The sequence below is a fragment of the Podarcis filfolensis genome (assembly GCF_964270895.1).
Source record: "Podarcis filfolensis genome assembly, chromosome: 6".
NCBI classification, from domain to species: Eukaryota; Metazoa; Chordata; class Lepidosauria; order Squamata; family Lacertidae; genus Podarcis; species Podarcis filfolensis.
In genome coordinates this window covers 62,551,144-62,571,829 of record NC_139609.1, presented here as the reverse complement: position 1 = coordinate 62,571,829, position 20,686 = coordinate 62,551,144, and the positions used below count along the sequence as shown (strand labels likewise).

Below are 20,686 nucleotides of genomic sequence, written 5' to 3'. Positions count from 1 at the left end.
GAATGATGATAGAATCTGCTTGCCTTCACACATGAACGAGCATACTCATTGCCAGAAGGGTTCCCCAAATTTAAGGGTTCCCCAAATTCTAGGGCAGCTTTACCACACAGAGGCTGGGATGGCATAATTCAAGAGATGTCCTCTCTCTCTCTCGCCTCCTGCCCCCTGCAACGCTAGAAGCATCACACCCATCTAGTCTCTCTTGCACATCTTCTGACATGGCCTGCTCTGCAAAGAAGCTCAGAATAAAATACCCTATGATCTTTGGATGAAGGGCAACATCTACACTTAATAAATAAATGAATAAACGCAGGAAATTCAACAGTAATAAATATGACAGGAGAGGCCACAGATTTGCATAAAATTAGCTCATGTCAGATGCAAGAGTTGGCGCCCCGGGACAGAGCCCAGGTTGAAAACTCCTTGTCGTGGCTGGATTAGCTCTAGGATGATGCAGTTTGCATTTCTGCTTGTGTTATTTTATATTGTGTATGCCAGGCTGCTCACCTATATGGATCATGCACCAGCAGGTTCATCAAAATCCTGCAGTCAAACAATGGGTGGGAAATGACCAGTTATTTCAGCCACAGCAGAAACTTTCTTTTTTGGCCTCTGACCTTAGTTGTCCAGTTCTTGATCAGCCTACTAGCTGGGCTTAATTAAGACCTGATAAATGAACACCCATTGCAGCTTTCAGGTCTATGGCAGGAAGTGTATTTTTAACTTTTTTAAAGCTTGCAATCTTATTAAAGGCTTTTTTGCAGGCAGCTAAACACATGAGCAGCCGAGATAGTGCTGTCTATTTTACAGGTCAGTCGTGATTTATTCTCACCACCTGAGTATCCCTTGCAGCTGGTAATGGCTACTTTACTGACATCTCCACAGGAGCTTCACCCTTCTGAAGCAAGATTCTCCCAGAGCTGTCCTTCAGCCATGAGGAAATGCATTCTACAACTTGCATGGTGCATTTATTGGGAAGGGATCCCTAATGTTCTCTGGGAGACAAAGTCAGCGGTTTCTCCAAAGCATTTTTAATGTTACATTGATGGTTAACTTTTTGCAATGTTTGTGGTTTCTCTTCCCCCATTCACAGACCTGAGTGTCATTTTCAAAGAGAAACATAATTCAAAGCCATCTGGATAAAAAATGTCATATTCTTTATCCTTCAGCTTCATTTTCCATTCAGTACGCCCACCTGCCTATTTACCTCATCTTGATGCTTCAATGATGCAAAAGTAAACTGAAGTTTAAATAAGCTAGAGACCTTAAAAAAAACCACCTGAACATGTTTTTTTGTATGTTTGCAGTACCTTCTTTGTAGTCCCTCTGTCTCTCCCTGCAAGCAAATACACACACTTACACACACACACACACACACACACACACACACACACACACACATTTAAGATTGCTTTTTCGACCAAACAGATCCTGTCTATAGGCCCTTTTATGAGACATCTTGAACTCCTCAGGTACTAAACTTTTTTATTCTGCTCTTTGGCCAAAAGGGCCCTGGAGGAGATACTTAAGAGCAATAAGAATAATATCATTAACCAGGTTATGTAAAAAGGTGGTGATAGGGACTGTCTCCTTTTTAGTGTTTTTCCACTAACAGTGGAATCTGTGAGTCTTAGCCGGTGAAGGAGCAGCACTTAAAGACGATGTATGCCTTGTTGTCTTCTTCATCTTGTAAGCATCCCAAGACACCACAGTAACTCAACCACTGGTGGAGAGAGGCTAATTTCTTTGATTTCTAGGCTTACATGACATCACAGCAGTTCAGCCAATGGCTTGGGAGGTCTTAGAATGTGCAGCCTATTCCTACTTCCTTTTTAGTGATCACACTGGTTAGTGATGGTGGTGTGCAGGGGCACAGCAAAGCACAGCAGATTCTTATCCACTCTCTATTGCTCCTCCCTTGTTGCATGACTCAACAAGAGCTCTCTTTAAGCCATCTCCATGGATATGATCTTCAGAGAAACCCTGTAGTTTCTTTCAGCAGCGCTTAATCTGCTGGGCTTGTGGGTTGTAGTCAGATGGGCTGGTAGAGACAGAGGGTCTATCTGGGAAATATCTGCATGGGGCAACTTGCATTTGGTATTCCTTGCAGGTATTTCTGTTGCCAATTCGAGCTGTCCCAGAAATACCAGTGGATGGCTGAAGCTGTGACTAGCACTGGCATATGGATGTTGTGCATCACAACAACAACAACAAAAAGGTATAGGGAAAGAAGATAGGATGTATACTCATTATTGATTCACTTCTTTGGCTAAACTGTTCTTCATGGATATCAGGATGGAACACATGCCAGTTCCTAGATGATACTTGCCCTCAACAACCCATAATTTGCACAGCACAGCTGAACCTTCCTCAAACGTAAACAGTACTTTGGGGGTGGGGGATGTCTGCTACCAATACTACTGTTAAGAATTGTGCAGAATAAGCCATATTGATTCCTGTTTCCTTTGGGTATTTGAAGGCAAGGCCAGACAAAATGATATCCCCACAATTAGCAATTGCACCAAGTCATAAGCATGCTACCCCACACAATCTAAATCAAGACTGTGGTGCAGCAGGTAGAGGCCTTTAACCTTTTGCCACCTTCTAGGGGTTGCACCCAATACTCAGAGTAGAACCATTGAAACACAATGAACTTGGGGCCCATTGGTCATAGTGGGTTTACTCTGAGTAAAACTTCATTGGATACAACCCTGTGATCCCAATTGGCCACCTTGTGCCTCATATTTGCATTGGAACGAAAGTTCATAGTCACACCAAGGGAAGTTTTCTCCCAATGCAAATAGTAGATATGGGGGCTCTGATCTGGATCAGGACTGCATCTGTGGCAAGGGCCCCCTAACAGCCCCATAGGCCAGATGACTGATCCACCACACCCACTACCAACTTTTTTAAATGCTATGTATTTAATGGCTAATTCTGAGAACGTTGTCTAATCCATGTTGATCCTCAGCATGGCCTGCGCTCAGCTCACTATGCCTGGTTTCTTTTTCTTTTTTTATGAGGTCTGGAAAACTAATGTGCTGCTTTTTTAAAAAAAGAGAACAGAAGCCTATTAACTTAGGATCACAAATGAAGAACCAGCAGGTTCCACGGTTTCACAGCGCACCTACACACATGTAGCGTGTGAACAGCTCGGAATGGTGGCGTTTTGATGAGATTCTGGGTGCTCTTGTCTCCATCTTGCATTTTATTTTATTCTCTTACCTGCCCTTTCCAGTAACGCTTCCCCACCGAAACGCCCACTGCATCGGGGAAGGAGTCAGAATTTCTAGCAGCATCTTTCCTCGTAACTGAAGACAGTAGGAAATCAGCAGCCCACAGCTCAGATGCTCCGGCATCTGTTCTATCTTTCATTTCTAAACAGTTTAAGATAATTACAGCCCCACATTTAGACTACTTGAATCAACAAGCTGGCGCAGAGGAAACAAAAGCTTTCTCTCGCCTTCCTTCTGTATTGCACTGCAGGGTACTGGCTCTGGATAACTGATCTCATCCCTGGGGTGACTAACCATGGATGCATCACCAGCTTAGAACATGTGTTCATGAAAGCATAAGTGAAAAAGGCAGGCTATACACCCAATATATTTTAAAAGCATTTAAAGGAACAGACCTCTGTATATTCTTTTGAAAACCAAAGCTCCAGTTCCATCACTATTCAAAGTTAGGTAAATCTATCAGTTTCAAATCCTTGAAATAGGGTTTTGCTTTTCTCTCTCTAGCAAATGAAGCTTTCATTTAACCGTATCAATTATATTTCAGTTTTGCTCACAATTCTTGTATCATTTTCCATTATAGGCTCACACTGCCACTAGCTGTTTATAGCTTTGTTATAAAGTGGAAGGGAGGCTTGGTACTTTGCGCAGGGGCTGTTTATATATTTTGGGCATTTCCTTCACCTCTTGCACTTCAGTTGCCTGATGCAGCAATGTACAAGCCACAATTGATTTCCGTAACAGGAGAGTTACAAGCCGATTTCTGATTAGCCAGAAATAACAATCAGCTTTTAGATATAAAACAACCTATTTGGCCCTCCAGATGTTGCTGAACTACAGCCCTCAGCAGGCATGGCAAATGGCTTGGGATGATGGGAGTTGTAGTTTCAGGAGCGTGTGGAGGGCCACAAGTTCCCCATACCTGACCTGCAGTTACATAACTCATTGCCAACACATGAAACTTGACTTCTTTGCATGGTTAAGGGTTGGTATTAGAAGCGAGCAGGACTTTTATGCCTTTAACAGCTAGGGGACAGAAATATATTAAGCGGAATAAGTCTTTTGGAACTACAAATATGGGGTAAGCTTCACCTGTTCCATACCCATCAAGCGCCCCAGAAAAAAGGGACATCAATTTTTTTTCTTGCGAAAGGACAGTGGCCAAAATGGCCACCACAGTCTTTTGCAATTTCAAGCTGCACTTTTTTGGGGTGTGGAGCTGCTCCCAAAAGTGCCTTTTGGGGACTGTGATCTTGCACAGGTCACGTGACTAACACAGGGGTATGGATCTGGAAGATGGTGTCCCAGATTTGGGCCACATTGTGTTGGAAAGTATGCTGTTGATATTCTCTCTGTTGGACATCTTGATGTGGAGGTAACGCTCCGCTTTGCAAAGGCAAACCTCACACCAGACATGCAACAGTATGTCAAGGAGTGTTGCACCTGCTTTCCCTGACCTTTACCTTCTTGGCTGGAAAACAGGGTTTTTTCCCTGACTGTTTGTCCTCTCACAGATTTGTTTACTAGACATAATGCTTGGCTGGAGCATGACCGGGGACGCAGACGTAATCAAGTATCGGGGAACATTTTAGGGAAACACCTGCTAACACGTGTATTTGCTAATGCTAGAAATGTGCTTAAATGGAAATATGTTAAGTTCAGGGTGGTTTCACTACTGTTTCCAATTGTTGACCTGCTAATTAAAGGAGCCTCTACAGAGCTAGCCGGCAGCTTGCTTGGAGCATGCTTGCCAGCGTGCTTCTGCACAGCTCACCTGCAGCCAACCTCCTGTCATCTCCGTTATTCCTACATCTTACTACTTTGCTTGTGACCCTGGTGTATTTGGGGTTGCTCCCCCCAACCAGCAAAAGAAGCTACAACATTGCATGTGACATAAAGCATATGCAACTTTTATGCAAACTTGCATCTTCTTTCGTAAGTGCCACAGAGGGCCCAGTCTACGTACAACCGAACCCTGCCTAGACCCTGTTTCTACATAAGTATTTCAAAACAACAGATACTTTTCAACCAGTTGATAGCTTTTAAGATTAAAGTGCCTCTTGTTCATTTTAGGATACATCCAAATGCAAATTTTGCTCACGGGGAAAATCAGCAGTTCAGTAATTTGTCCTGGTCGAGATGCAAAGGTTTTTATAAGGGCTGGGGCTTTCTAAAGGCAATTTGGGACATTGTTGAGACACCTAAAAAAAAGGAAGCCTGTTGGGAAAATGTAAATTGACACAGTGGCAGTGAGTAAAGTGTTTTTAAAAATCCATTATGAGCAAAATGAATCTTGGTAGGCAGGGATAATTGCGAAGACAAGCAGACCCCTCACGGGCTTGAGGGAGGAGAAAAATGACACTTGTGGCACAATATTGGAGTCACTTAAATGCCATGGCAGAATTAAAGAGGATGTAATGTGTGAAGGAGAAATCTTTTGACCACTCAGCCATGTAATCATAATCAAGAGGCTGTGGCAGCTGCAATTGGGGCACAGGTCCTTATGAAACTCACTGATTGTGTTTGTCAAACAGAATAGAAAAGGGGGGGGGCAAGAAAGGGGGAAAGCAAGTAAAATGACTCTGTAAACACTCAGCTGGAATGAAGCAGGCAGTAAGAAATGACGACTGCAAGTTGTACAAAAGATTTCTACTGCATCTTATAACTTAACTAGACATCACACAGGGAGGGGGGAACCTGTGGCCCTCCGGACTCCTCCTCCTCTCATCTGTGACCATTGGCCATGCTGGTTGAGGCTGCTGGGAGTTAGGGCTGTTCTGAATTTATACTGGTATAGTTGCTTTCTGATCCACATGGTTTTCAGAGGGAATTTGTAGCTGACTGTCTGCCTCTTTGGTCATGTTTGTTGTTATCAGAGAGTGAGAGTGGGGTTTTCCTTTCCACGCTAATGGTGGGTCATGCTCAAATTGAGGGAAGTCCGGTGGCCATATTACACCCATTATGTACTCTTATGTTCCTCCATGGAACTCTCCTTAGGGCACCCCCTTTCCCCAGCCATACTCTCTCCTCCCAGGTCACACCCCACACCAGCCTTCCTTCTTTTGTAATATATAGTTACAGACTCGTACTTGTGTGCATGAAAGGGTTAATCTGAAGCCTGATCTTAAACTACCAGAGTGGGTGTGGTTTAGCAGGTTATCAGCAGCCTCTGCTCCCCCCCCCCCTTCTCAGTCTCTTTTTCCCTTTCATGGTTCCTGGAACAAGCAAGAAACCATGCAGCCATGGCTCCCTGTAGGTGAACTGATCTCTCCAAAAGGAGATTTAACAGCCTGCGCTCTAAGATTGCATGATGTTTTTTGGAAGTAAACCATACACTTTTCTTTTAAGTCATTTGGAACCCTTTTCACCTTCATTTTACTGCTGACCAATGGAGAAACTTCTGGAAACTCGTTTGTTTGCTGAAATTTCTGGAAACTCATTGAGCAAAACATTCACTTATTTGCAAAGCTCAGTGTCTGATTTATTCTAGCCTAAGTTATTTGTGGGACGTGGGTGGCGCTGTTGTGTAAACCACTGAGCCTTGGGCTTGCCAATTGGAAGGTCAGTGGTTCAAATCCCTGCGACATGGTGAGCTCCCGTTGTTCAGTCCCAGCTCCTGCCAACCTAGCAGTTCGAAAGCACGTCAAAGTGCAAGTAGATAAACAGGGAAGGTAAACGGCATTTCCGTGTGCTGCTCTGGTTTCACCAGAAGTGGCTTTGTCATGCTGGCCACATGACCCAGAAAACCTGTCTGCAGACCAACGACGGCTCCCTCGGCCAGTAAAGTGAGATGAGCACTGCAACCCCAGAGTTGTTCGCGACTGGACTTAACTGTCAGGGGTTCTTTACCTTTTTAAAGTTATTTGTGGGGGACGTTTGCTTGAAGGTGGATGAGAGCAGATGTAAATCTAACCATGTTTTAATGTGCTTGGAGCAATTGCAATTGTACTAACTCTGCTACAAGAAAGTAAAAAAGATCTCTTCCAAACCCTTCTGTCTCCAACAGCTTGGCACCCTTGAGTGTTTTTTTCTCTTTGAAATGTGTCTATGAGCTCTGACAATGCCTCTTGCTTGTGTGGAATGAGGCTAGAGTGGGGCATGTTAATCTGCAGAAACTTGCCTACTATAGGTAAAGGGTAAAGGGACCCCTGACTATTAGGGTCCAGTCGTGGCCGACTGGGGTTGCGACGCTCATCTTGCTTTATTGGCTGAGGGAGCCAGCGTACAGCTTCCGGGTCACATGGCAAGAATGACTAAGCTGCTTCTGGTGAACCAGAGCAGCGCACGGAAACGCCGTTTACCTTCTCGCTGGAGTGGTACCTATTTATCTACTTACACTTGGATGTGCTTTCAAACTGCTAGGTTGGCAAGAGCAGGGACCGAGCAACGGGAGCTCACCTCATCGCGGGGATTCGAACCAGCGACCTTCTGATCGGCAAGTCCTAGGCTCTGTGGTTTAACCTACAGTGCCACAATGTACTATTTTATTATTTACAATAATTGCTCTACTAAGTTTTGCCTCTGGCTCCGGATGTGGTCCTCAGAAGATTACCCATAAGAGAATGGGGGCTGAAAAGCATTTCCCACCCCTGCTGTACTGTGTGAAGTGATCTTTTCTGAAAATTCTTTCACTGTGGAGTGAGCATTATTGTTAATTATATCGTGCCAACTGATTTGTTTTTAATTGGTTTCATTGTTACTGTTGTTGTTTACCTCAGGTACCTTCAACCTTCTCAGACCCAGTACTCACTTTTAACCCAAACATGCATTTAGGGACCCATTTCTTAATATTTTACCCCGTATTTGCATAGTGGTAGTACTCCTGTTGCAACCCACCTTGGATCAGGCCATGACCTAACAGTGGTCTACTTCCAGCTGGGTGCTGACTTGCACCTTGAGATGACTGTGCATAAGTGCTTTTAAAGATAAAAAATAATAATAATGAACACTTACGATCCAAGTGCTTCCATGAAAATGAATGTTTTTCTGATGTTGCTGGTTTGTTTTTTCCAGGAACTGCCCTCCTCCTCTTGTTGGCAGCCCATTTTCTCCAGAGTTGAAGCTGAGAGTTCTGACAGGAAATCAAAATGGTGTCAGAGAAGTAAAAACTGTTACAGGGATTAAAACAAAACAAAACCTGGTCGCTGCTTTTGCAGCTGGAACACAGTTACTAATGCTAACCCTCCAATACATTCTCATCTTTGTGTGGCAGGTCTATTTCATTTTCCAATAGGCTCTGGTATAGCCTGTGGCCCATTTCTGTAATTCAGTCCCCTTCTCTGCTCTGTAGCCTTTCTTCAAACCACATGCCTGAGGAAGACTAAACTATTAGAAATTATGTGAACCCACAAAGGACTCTGTACTATCATGTGATGAAGTCTAGCCTAATTTGGGCAATGGTGATTGGGCTGCTTCTCACATCACTGGTACTCCAAGGCAGGGATGGGCAAAAAGTAGATCCGAATCTACTGGTAGATCCCCTGGCGAGTCTGGGCAGATTGGCAAAGGTTTCTGACTTCTGTTTAACAATAGCAAAAACCCTTTCTTTCTCTCTGTTGAAATTAAGAAAATGTGGGTGGGGGTGGAAGCCAAATAGGAGGGATCTTTGTGTGAAAATGCTGAGTGTTCAGTTCTGGTAATGAATACAAGTTCCTGGGCTTAACACCTAGGCTGTGTACACATTACCACTTACTCCAGATCTAGCTCATCCTACCCCTGGTGTTTGAAGCCAACTGAATTTAAGTGACATTAGCCACAACCCATAAGTATCCCATAGCTGCTGGAGAAAAACTCCTATTTGATTCATTTCCCTTCAAACCAGCTTCTATCCAATTTATAAAAAAGAAAGAAAAAAGGAAGCCATGCTTAAGCTGAGATGTATACATTTCAGGCAGCTGTAGTACATGTGCAGATGTTATTGTTTAGTCGTTTAGTCGTGTCCGACTCTTCGTGACCCCATGGACCAGAGCACGCCAGGCACATGTGCAGATAGCTTCAGTGAATTAGAGTTTAGTATGGGGAAACAAAACAGGTAATACACATCAGATGAAGACATTTCTGGCTCCTCTCTGGTGCAAACAGCAACATATAATAGTAATGAAATGCATTGGGGATGGGGTAGGGCAGGAAACAACCTCTCTTGAGTTTCAATTCACAGAGCCTGTTTAAATAGCCTCTTTGTGTCCCACCTGCATCACTATGGCTCAAACCTAGCTGATGGATCTTGGGGATCTAGTAAACAAAAGACATCCAGTAGATTCCACAAGCCTCAAGCATGCCCACCTCTGTTTTAAGGTATCGTGCTTCACAGCCATTGAACTTAATGTGTAGGAATACTAAGTCATTCTTCTTGAGCAGGTGACTCCACTTTTTTTAATGGCTGGTCTCCCATATCCACTATAACATTAGACTGGTTATGGTAAAATTGACCTTCACAAATTTTGTAAACCAGCAGTCTTCAGCATTTCTCAACCCAGGATTCCTGCAAGATGGGACTTGCTTTTGTTAATTTTAACCAGACACAAAGGGAAGAAAAATACATTTTGCTAATGCATGAGGTGAATTATCATGGCAACACCTAGTTATGGTGAATAACTACTTGTAGCTATCACACACCAATATTTTAAACCAGGAATTGGTAGGTAGCTGTGGCATTAAGACCCACCGGCCACAGCAAGGTACAAAATGTAAATTTAGGAAGAGACAGTTTTCCTCTACCACATACATTATTTGCTGGGGTGTTTTGCAAGTCTATGGACTCAGCTACATTAGCAAAAGGAAAAAGAAAAAGAAAAAAAGCCTAATTTTTAGAGAAAGCATTTTGCTGTTGCTACTGATTGTTAAAACATTTGAAAGTTAAGGCTTGCCAATCTGCCATTGTGCCCATCACAATCAAGATAAACAAAATTATTGTCTCTGAAGTTTAGTAGTGCAGTAGGTCCATCTGTTACTGAATTCAACAATGGTGTTTTGCTCTTGAGGTACCCTCTTCTGCTGTTGTCTTCAGACTGAAAGAAGGCATCACACACTCAGGCTGTGCTCTGGTAAGTTTTGACTAAAATAAACCCAAGCAGGGGTTTCAGCACAACTTTGAAAGCTAAAGTTTTAAAGAGAGAGCTGATTCTTAGCCGAGTTGAGAGCCTACAATTCTTACTGAAGACGCACATCCTTCAAGAAATGAGCCACTAAAAACGTACATGTGAAACACAAGCATAATTTCTATTAATGGCTGAGTCCTATTATTCACTGTGATAGACAAGGTTGGATTCTCATTGCAAAAGATATTAAACCTGTTCATTGTTTATACGCAGAGAGCAAGACATGTTACAATTACCATACTGAATCAATTTTGGAAATAATCACATGGAAACTGTTCCCTTTCAATCCCATCACAATGCACCATAATGATTATGCTTGCTATTTCTATTAGGGTGGCTGCCTGCACATCTTCATTTTAAATGGAAAGCTTTGGGATATTAGATGCTAACACAGTAGTTTAGATGCTAATGATGGTAGTTTATAGTTGCTCTTAGAGATGTAGGATCTCATTCTGACTACGCTCGTTTAGTTTAATAGCCTACCAATGGAATTCAGAGCAAGCACACAGAAAACCAGACAAGTTCTACAGCCATCAGAATTGATGCCCCTGTCAATTATTCCAAGATACGAATTAGTGGAAACAAACCTTAACTTGACAGAGTTAACACTTTTCCATTCAAAGCAGGAATTAAAGAAAGATACTGGCCATGAATGCTCCCAAATGCTTAGTTTATTAAGTTAGCAAATAATTACTATATGGCCCAATTGATCAAAAAGGTCCAGAATGTATCAAATCATTAGAATATGAATGGGAAACACACGTCTAGATGTTGTTGGACATCAACTCCCATCATCATCCCTGAACATTGGCTGCACCAGCTGGGCCTATGAGAGTTGGTGTCCAACGACGTCTTGAAGGCCACAGGCTCCCCCATCCCTGCAGTAGGAGAATTCACAAGACAATATTACTCTGGCATGAAGCTGGGGCAGGACATAAAACCCTAGAAGGAAATTTACTCTTCATGAGAACCCTTGCCAGGATTTGGATAACAGTATTTTCCTTTTGCATGAGCATGAGTTTGACCAAACTGCGGGAGGCAGTGGAAGACAGAAGTGCCTGGCGTGCTCTGGTCCATGGGGTCACGAAGAGTCGGACACGATTAAACAACTAAACAACAACAACATTTTCCTTTTGCAGGTGGTGACAGCAGTCACGAAATTAAAAGATACCTGCTTCTTGGGAGAAAAGCAATGACAAACCTAGACAGCATCTTAAAAAGCAGAGATATCATCTTGCCAACAAAGGTCCGTATAGTTAAAGCTATGGTTTTCCCAGTAGTGATGTATGGAAGTGAGAGCTGGGCCATAAAGAAGGCTGATCGCTGAAGAATTGATGCTTTTGAATTATGGAGCTGGAGAAGACTCTTGAGAGTCCCATGGACTACAAGAAGATCAAACCTATCCATTCTTAAGGAAATCAGCCCTGAGTGCTCACTGGAAGGACAGATCATGAATCTGAGGCTCCAATACTTCGGCCACCTCATGGGAAGAGAAGACTCCCTGGAAAAGACCCTGATGTTGGGAAAGATGGAGGGCACAAGGAGAAGGGGACGACAGAGGACGAGATGGTTGGACAGTGTTCTCAAAGCTACCAGCATGAGTTTGACCAATCTGCGGGAGGCAGTGGAAGACAGGAGTGCCTGGCGTGCTCTGGTCCATGGGGTCATGAAGAGTCGAACACAACTAAACGACTAAACAACAACAAATTTTCCTTAACCAATTCCTTGGATAATGAGTGTGGGTGCATCTATTTTTTTTAATGGCGAACAATAATATTTTGAAAGATCAGTAGGCTAGCCAGGTGAAAAATAAGGCAGGGCTCCTGCACTTTTAATAGTTGTGCCTTCTTTTGCCCTTACCCACCTGAGTGAGTAGCAAGGAAGGTGGGTGTGCCTCCACTAGAAACCTCCTTAGACAGCACCTATTTTAAGAACTATGTCCTTGGGCAGTCTTTGCCAACCTGGTGCCCTCCAGATGACTTGGGACTGCAATCCCCATCAGCCCCAACCAGAATATACTGGCTGGGGCTGATGGGATTTGTAGTCCAACTCATCTGGAGGTGACTGCGTGGGCAAAGGCTGCTTTAGAGTATCCTGCACTGATATCTAAAAACTGACATTACTGCACCAATATCTGAAAAACCTCAAAACGTAATTGTTTGCTAGTCAATAAAAACTGGGGGTTTCTGTATCATCTGGGTTTACAATATACCTGCTTATGTGGGAATTCTGCACATTTTGAAATGCAAACAGATGCTCCGCCTTACAACCTAGATCTATAAAGCATTGATTAATTAGAATTCCCCTCTTTCTCAAAAAGAGGTCAGAGCAGCATATGTGGTCCCATTCTTTTTTCTTATAATCTTCACAACGACCCTGTGAGGCTACAAGAGAATGAGAAGCCCATGGTCATCCATGGAATTTCATAGCTCAGTAGATAATTGAATCCAGGCCTTCTCAGCAATCTATCCACCACACTGAGTCAATGAGCCCATAAGTACAAGTGGCACCTTATATGATAAACAGAAAATGTAAATGTACCAAAAAAATGTTATACCTTCGCTTAAGAAGTTAGTGTCCTTCAAAACAGATTTCTGGGAGCACTATTAAGCGCAGGCACTTGAGAATTCTCTTTCTCTCTTTTTCGTGAACCAAAGACTAGGAATTGATGCTAAGAACAATATTGCCTCAAGGACTAAAGCACACTCCATTTCTCACTTTCCGAACCAAGGAAGGAGAGCCTCCAGGTCCATGGCTGAAATTGCCGGTGTCCTAATTGAATCTTTTGTTAAAAAGAACGTTCTGAACACGGAGAAATAGCTATAGCTAAAGAAGCCAAAAGTTCACTTCTTGTGACAGGTAGTTAAGATTTTCAATTCCTACTGAAACTGTATTTGCCACCTTTAATTAATGGGGTGACATGATTTTCCAGTGCCCCAGCATTGGGTTTCAAAGGTTAATTCAGGTGTACTGAAAGAGAAATTGACTCAGCTGCTAAAGAATGACAGCTTCAGTCTACAAACTCCTTAAAGGCCAAAATGTGAGTTGGCCTTTATCCACTTGCAAGTGTGCAGGTTCCCCTGTGAGCTGTTAACTTGCAAGTCTCGGTAAAAGATGGCTTTCTGTGGCTGTTATCTGCATGCTGATGGACAGATTCAAAAGGGAAATCTTTATTGTCAATACTTGCAGCTGTCTAGTTTTATTTGGCATTGTCCTTGACCTACCTAACAATCTGCACAAGAAACACCACAAATTGTAATACTGCATGGCTGAGTCACACAGTCACTGGAAAGTTTGCCATCACTGAAATTTGAGGCAATTCAGATATATGGAACCTGGATTTTAAAGACACAATCCTACTCAGAGAAAATCCTCCTCACCCTGAAAACAGGGCCACATCACAGAACTGTATTGCAAAAGTCAGTGTTCACCTAATCAAAAGAACTTTGACAGGATCAAATGAATGTGGGGGGGGGGGGTAAAAGTCATCCGATGGTTCATTCCTCAAATAGTTTAATCAGTACTGAGCCAAAGAGCCACTCTGAATGCAATACTGTATTTTGTTCTTATTTGTTGGCTCTTGGGCAAGATTGAATTGGTTCAGCACTTCTTTAGAATAATATAACTTGTTGGTTCAATGCAAAAATATAAAACTTGAATCTGGCACTGTCAACATTGTACATTAACAAATTAAAATGCAGTGCCTGCACAATGAACAGTGTTATTTTCCAGAAAGTTCTGGCAATTCTTTCTGGGCTGGCCAAGATAGACCTGACTGACAGGTGCATAAGAATGAGATAGCAGAATGAACCACCTGAAGTGATAAACTGGGTTGTACCACCTGAGACTCCAGGTGAGGGGGTATCATGTCTGAAGCCTCTCTCATATTAAACCCAAGTCACAAAAATAATACTTCTTGCTAGTAACAAAAAACCCCCTTAGCACACAAGGTTAAAAAGCTTTAGTCCCGTCTGTTCCTTGCATACAAGTTTCTTACTTGTATTGAACTTATAACTTTACTGAAGCATAGTGTATGTTCTTCTACTGAGATACAGAACCACCTCATATTCACTTAACTCCCATTAAACTCAGACTATACCTCCAAGTCAATGTGCATAGAATTGCAGTGTAAGACTGCAAACTCTTCTCAAACAGATATGCGTGTCTTTTTTATTATTGCTATCCCCATGAAACATCAGGAAAGACTAATATTTATCAGTAGACATGTAATCCACAATGAAGACTGGGTGAAACTAATTTTTAAAACTGACTTTCTGAAAATTGTTTAAACAACTCTGAGGAAAACAACAGCAGAAAACTTTCAGCAATCATGTCAGTGCTCAAAGCAGTATATTCAAAACAAACAAAGTCACGACAAGTTTCTTAATCATTAGAACGTTGCTTTCAAGAGATTGAACTATTAGATTTCTTATCAGTACCCAACCTTTTTTAGGTGGGCAGCTGATGGGTCATAAAATGACAAAATCTAAATTTTCCCTCTCTCTACTCTCACTACAAGACTTCTGAAGCACAAGAATAGAAGCATGAAAATAGAATCTGCCACACCTGAAGTTTCATTCTTGTATATAACACCTTTTCCAGATAATGTGATGATTTTGTCCTTGCTCCAGAAATGGGGCAGGGAACCATGAAGTTTGCTCCTCTCAGGCCATTCAGTCGAGGAGCCTGGCTGGTCAGCAGACAGCATAAATCAAACATACAGCTGAGCTGTTCCAGTCAGCATGCTTCACCTTGTGATCAGTGAATTCACATGGACACCATGTGAAAGCTAAGCTTCCAAAAGATAGCTTGAATAAGCCACTGAAATGAACTGCAGTGACATGAGGAATCAAGAAGCCACTGTCATCAGCAAGCAAACAGGGAAGCTGTGAACCAAGCTGATGGTGCCTTGAACAGTTAGGAAGGCCCACACGATCCCTCATTCTCCTTATTGATATTACAAATGCGTAATGAACATGTGATGGAATGTGATAGGGTTGCCATATGTCTGGAATTTCCTGGACATAGCCAGTATTCAGCCATTGCAAACAGTACCCAGGCGGAAAAATCACTGAAATGTCTGGGGAAATCTGGATGTATGATTTTGGCATTCCCCCCCTCCCCATAGCTCAGAAACATTTTTTCCCCCTCTGAGATTTTGCAAAAGAAGCTGAATAACTTTGGACAAAATTAACTTTTGTGTCCGGATTTTATTTTTTGAAATAGGGCAACCCTAGAATGTGATAGCAGATCACATGGGAGAATCTCATTTTCCATTCCACCAACAATTTCTGTTGTCAACCATTTTGCAAATCTGTGCTACATTCATTAATGGTGCTTGGGCACCATCAAGTCTCTCTGGCAGTTGGAGGCCTTTTTTTCTTTTTTCTTTTTTAAGGAGCTTAAGGTAGTATGATTGAGCCTTTGGGTGGAATTCAACATGGCACTATTATGAGTATTCGGTTAGTGTAAGCATTTTTGCTTGCCAGATGAAACAATATCTCCTCTGCATGCTGTTCTGAGGTTTCTTTGGAGCCTCCAGAGCAGATTTGGAGAGTGCATGTAAAGAGAAAAGATGTGGGAGCCCTGTTGCACTAACAGAAGTTTTTGCCCGGGCTTTAGCTTCCACACTGGGTTAGTTAAACCATGCACAAAGCCAAAGATTGAAGGACATGATGTTGAATGAAAGCTCTGTCACACTATATTCAACTCTGGGGATGGGGACTTCTTGCAGATGTTCAAACGGTCCACTGAACATACAGTGAGGTGGGAGAACAGTCTTCGCACTTTCAATTCAATCTACAGATTGCATGTATAGAATTGAACCTGCATAGAGCTTCACCTGCACAACAGGAACTCTGGTAAAGTGGTGTTCTCTAATTGAATAGAGAACGCCCTACACACAAACTGTACACACATATGCTCTATGCAGATGTTCAACTGAAGAAATGTAAAATGGGGACCCATCCTCACAATCCCTCTTATGTGTTCACTGTACACAGTTTGAACATCTTCATAGGTTGTAGGGGGGATCCCAAAGCTAAAATATAAAGTCGTTAACTGAATAGATGCCCCCTTTGCACCTAAATTCTACCACTTCCCCTTCTTTTCCTGATGTTTGCCCTCCTTAGGCTACCCATCTGTTGGGTAACATGAAAACAGAATAACCGGATTTTAAAGTGTTGATTTCTCTTTGCTCAACCTCCTGAGATTAGTGTATGCAGGCTCTTCAAATAACCTAATGAAACATGTCCAGTATGCAGAAATTTAAGAAAAAATACATGCTTACCAATGTCTTTAAAGTCTAGTGGTGCAATCTCTGTAACTCTCAACTTATTCTGCTGCAGATTTCTCTAGCTTTTACATAGTTTTGGAATTTCTAGTTGTGTTACGGCAATTTAGGAGTTCTTTCCTGAGATTTGCTTTGCAACCAGATGCCATGCATGCTTGCTTTTAGAAGTAAACCTCATTGAGTTCATTGGGGCTTACTCTTGTGTACAGTATAAGTGTATATAACTGCATTTCTTCTAGAAGCCAAATCCCATGGCACTCAGTGGAGCTCCCTCCTTAATAATAATAATAATAATAATAATAATAATTACAAGACACCAGACAGTCCCATACTTTTTTTTAAGTGAAGGGCTGGAGGCTAGTTCAAATTAAAACCCATTCTTCAAACTTCTGTGATTCTGGAGATGGTAAATGATGGGGTCAGGTCACAGCTTTTGTTTACTTGTGATGTCAAGGCAACTTTGCGCAGCTACAAGTACGAGTGCCCATAGTTGTGAATATTCCCTCTACCTGCTCTATGCTTCCACTAAATTGCTCTAAAACCAGTCTAAATCTTAAAGACTACTGATATATACTATTGGAAGGGGGGAATCAGATGCTCAAAACCACAACATAAATTATCCTCTTCTGTCACAAAAAGAAAGATGAATGGAAAGAAAAACATGAGAGAAGGGAAGAGGAAAGACTTTCAATACAGTGCTAATGAGACCTGTAAGTCAGAGGAAGAATAGACACATACAATGTATGTCATACATCTTGTAAAATCAAATGCTTGTAAAGCACAGGAGTGTCTACCCTTGATTTACAATGTATAAAGTTTGCTCTATAAAACAAGACAACTGCTCCCTGGAGAGCCTTAAGCAGGTAAAATGCATCACACATTTTCATATATTTTTGCCACCCAACAATAAGAACATGCAGAGTTTGCTGAATTGCTCTCTTCTGTAGCTTAACCAATAGATCTATTTGCTTTGCAGACAGAAAGAAGTTGCATTATTTAAGTCTAAGGGGAGTATTACTTCCCCCCCAAAAAACCCCCCAGATAAATATAAGCTAGACCTGTTTTCTTCTCTTTGATCCACAGAATGATGTGCCATCCATTACAATCTAAGAACAAGTGTTACGACCTTCATATGAAAAAAATGTGCTTGGTTTTTATATATTACGGTACTGGCAGAGCCGTTTGGGTCTGCTGCCTAATAATCTATTAGAAAAACTGCAGGAACATTGCTTGAGAGACAAAGTTAAGATGCAAAAGAAGGGAAAACCATGCCTCTTAACCTCAGCCCGTATAACCAAAGAGAGAGAGATGATGCATGTAATCAGAACTATTTGACAATATAATTCAGCTCATTTCCTGCGTCGTTCAAATCAAGCTCTTCTAGCAGTCAGAATCATTGTTAAGAGAACAGAACAAGAAGAGGAAACTTAATATAGCCTTGCTAATTGCATGTTAGAAGACGACGACGAGCTATGCAGTAACACCACTGATGCCAAAGGAATACATTAGACTGACAGTAATGAAATGGCATTCAAAATCTCTCTCACTATTAATTTTCATATAAACACAAATGTTTGCAAAGTAAACATGCACCCCATGCTTAAGTTCTCCCAGAATAAAAGTATCAGGTAAAGTATGACACCAAGCAACAAAATCTGCAAAGCTGTATGTTAATGATGAAGACACACAGAGGCAAATCTAGCTTGGAAATAGCCTGGCCAAAATGCCCCCCTGTACTTTGGACAAAACAGGTGCAAGACAGAAATGGTTGTCAGGGAAATAGAATTGGCTTACCCCTCAAGACCAAAAAGGAAGCAACTTCTCTTCTCTGACTCCGCTGCTCTGCTCTTACAGGTCTGCAGGGATTAAAGGCAGGCACTGTGCTAACAATAAAGTGAGATTAAAGGGGAGGGAAGCAGGAGGCTCCTTTCATGAGATAGTAGCTAGGCAGCTCTTAAAGGGGAGTGAATGAGCACCAGAATGCACTTTCTCTGCGAGTGCCTCTAAAACAGCAATGAAAGTGGTGTTTTACATTTCCGGAATACCTGTCATCAGCACACTCCAAGCTACATAGCAACAGTCATTAATTTATATTTCTGCATGCCAGTAGCAATTGGTTTAGCTGGTCCCTAGAATGGCACATTGTCAAAGGAAACTCATTACCTTTTAAGAGTCCTCTTATTTTTACCACCTGATTGTGAGGAACTGGTTGCTGTCAGGCAGCTGAAGTAGCACCAGATGCTTAGCAGGTGGGGAAGAGCCAATACTGCTCTGCTACATTTGCTAGAGCACCTCTGGAGTCTGCTTTTTGCAGAGCTGCTCTGCACATAGTCAGAGGCTGCTTGAAGTGCCAAGGTGGAAGGGTTGTTTGTGTTCCAAGGTCAGATGGATCAGATTAAGAGGGGGGAAATCAGGTCCCAGCACAAAGACACCAAGATTATAGATCTGAGCCATAAGAAAGATTTTCATAACAGAAAAGGAATGTGGACACCTCCGTGAAGTCCACCCCAGTTTTACACACACAGCAAACCTATGCAATTCAAACTAAAAGGTGCTGCAAACAGCTGCAAGATATAAGCTTGGAAACAGTGGCCAGATAATTGTAGCAGCAAATATCTTGGCCTGGCTGCACAAGCTGCCATTTAGTTTCCCGGCCCAATTCAAAATTCTGGTTTTGACATATAAAACCTTCAATGGCTCAGGACCACACCTCAAGGACCACCTCTCTCCATATGAACTGACATGATTGTTTTCAGTGCGTGCCTCCTCCATGAGAGCTCTGCAGAATAGCAACACGAGAATGGGCCATTTCTGCAGTGGCTCCCTGTTTGTGGAATGCTCTCACCAGGGAAGCTTGCCTGGTGCCATCATCATATATTTATAGACACCAGGCAAAAACATTCCTCTCCCCCCAGGCCTTTGGCTAATCAAACCATCTATGGCCTTTTAACAGGGGTGGGTTTATTGTTTTTGTTACTACATTATGCATATATACATTGTGAATTGCCCTGTGATCCTCAGATGAAGGGTGGTATAGAAATTGAATAATAACCACCGCACAAGCACAATACTGAATTTCTAGCCCAGGGGTCGGCAAAGTTTTTGTGGCTTGGGCAGGTTCACGGTCCCGCAGACGCCATGGTGGGCCGGAGTGTGTGTGCGTACATGTGCAAACACTATTTCTGGTGCGGAGGAGGCATGTGCAGCTTCCCATTAGCTGCAGGAGCTTCTGCGGCAGGGGTCACCAAGCGGGTGGGGTTTTTTTTCTTTCATCGGCCGGTTAAACGATCCCCATGGGCCGCTTGTGGCCCATGGGCCTTAGGTTGCCGACCCCTGTTCTAGCCCTTTGAAGTCTGGCATGCTAACTGCAGATGCAAAAGGGTGCCAGTAGGTGTTAGCTAGTGGTGAAGGAATTGCACTTGGAACATGCTCAAAGGCACCATGTGGTCAGTTTTCAGCTAAATTGTACTCAAGAGTCAACCCACTGAAATTAATAAACAGGGTTAAGTTAGGTCCATAGATTTCCATAATTCTGTGGGTTAAACCACTGAGCCTAGGGCTTGCCGATCCAAAGGTCAGCAGTTCGAATCCCCGCGACGGGGTGAGCTCCCGTTGCTCGGTCCCTGCTCCTGCCAACCTAGCAGTTCGGAAGCATGTCAAAGTGCAAGTAGATAAATAGGTACTGCTCCGGCGGGAAGGTAAACTGCGTTTCCGTGTGCTGCTCTGGTTCGCCAGGAGCGGCTCAGTCATGCTGGCCACGTGACCCGGAAGCTGTACGCCAGCTCCCTTGGCCAATAAAGCGAGATGAGCGCCGCAACCCCAGAGTCGGTCACGACTGGACCTAATGGTCAGGGGTCCCTTTACCTTTACCTTTACTCTGATTAGAACTTGGTTGAATACCTCCTTTTGTTATTGCTCCACATGTGTCAGACCTATATCCTAGTATTTAAAATCCTGCATTACTGCAAGACAGTGATAACACGAACAGAGAGCATCTGTTTTCTTTCTTTCTCGGCACAAGCCAGTATGCTAAAGAGCTTCATGAAAAGAACTTGCTTGTGCAT

At 42.7% G+C, this 20,686-nt stretch overlaps 1 protein-coding gene across 3 annotated transcripts in view; it reads right to left on the bottom strand.

Moving 5' to 3' along the window:
• CAMK1G (calcium/calmodulin dependent protein kinase IG) overlaps positions 1-18,726 on the bottom strand; it is a 36,095-nt gene extending 17,369 nt beyond the window's left edge. Inside the window, exons 1-2 of one of the 3 annotated variants that reach the window (XM_083617507.1) lie at positions 18,417-18,726; positions 8,187-8,304 (exon numbers count right to left, since the gene is read on the bottom strand). In XM_083617507.1, coding sequence (XP_083473633.1) covers positions 8,187-8,278 — 92 coding nt within the window. In that variant the 5' untranslated portion in view covers positions 8,279-8,304; positions 18,417-18,726. Of the gene's footprint in view, positions 1-3,225; positions 3,378-8,186; positions 8,305-14,896; positions 15,201-18,416 lie in introns of those variants that run through there. The other 2 variants (XM_083617505.1, XM_083617506.1) reach the window with 2 other exon arrangements.
• Between the last annotated feature and the right edge of the window lie 1,960 nt (positions 18,727-20,686).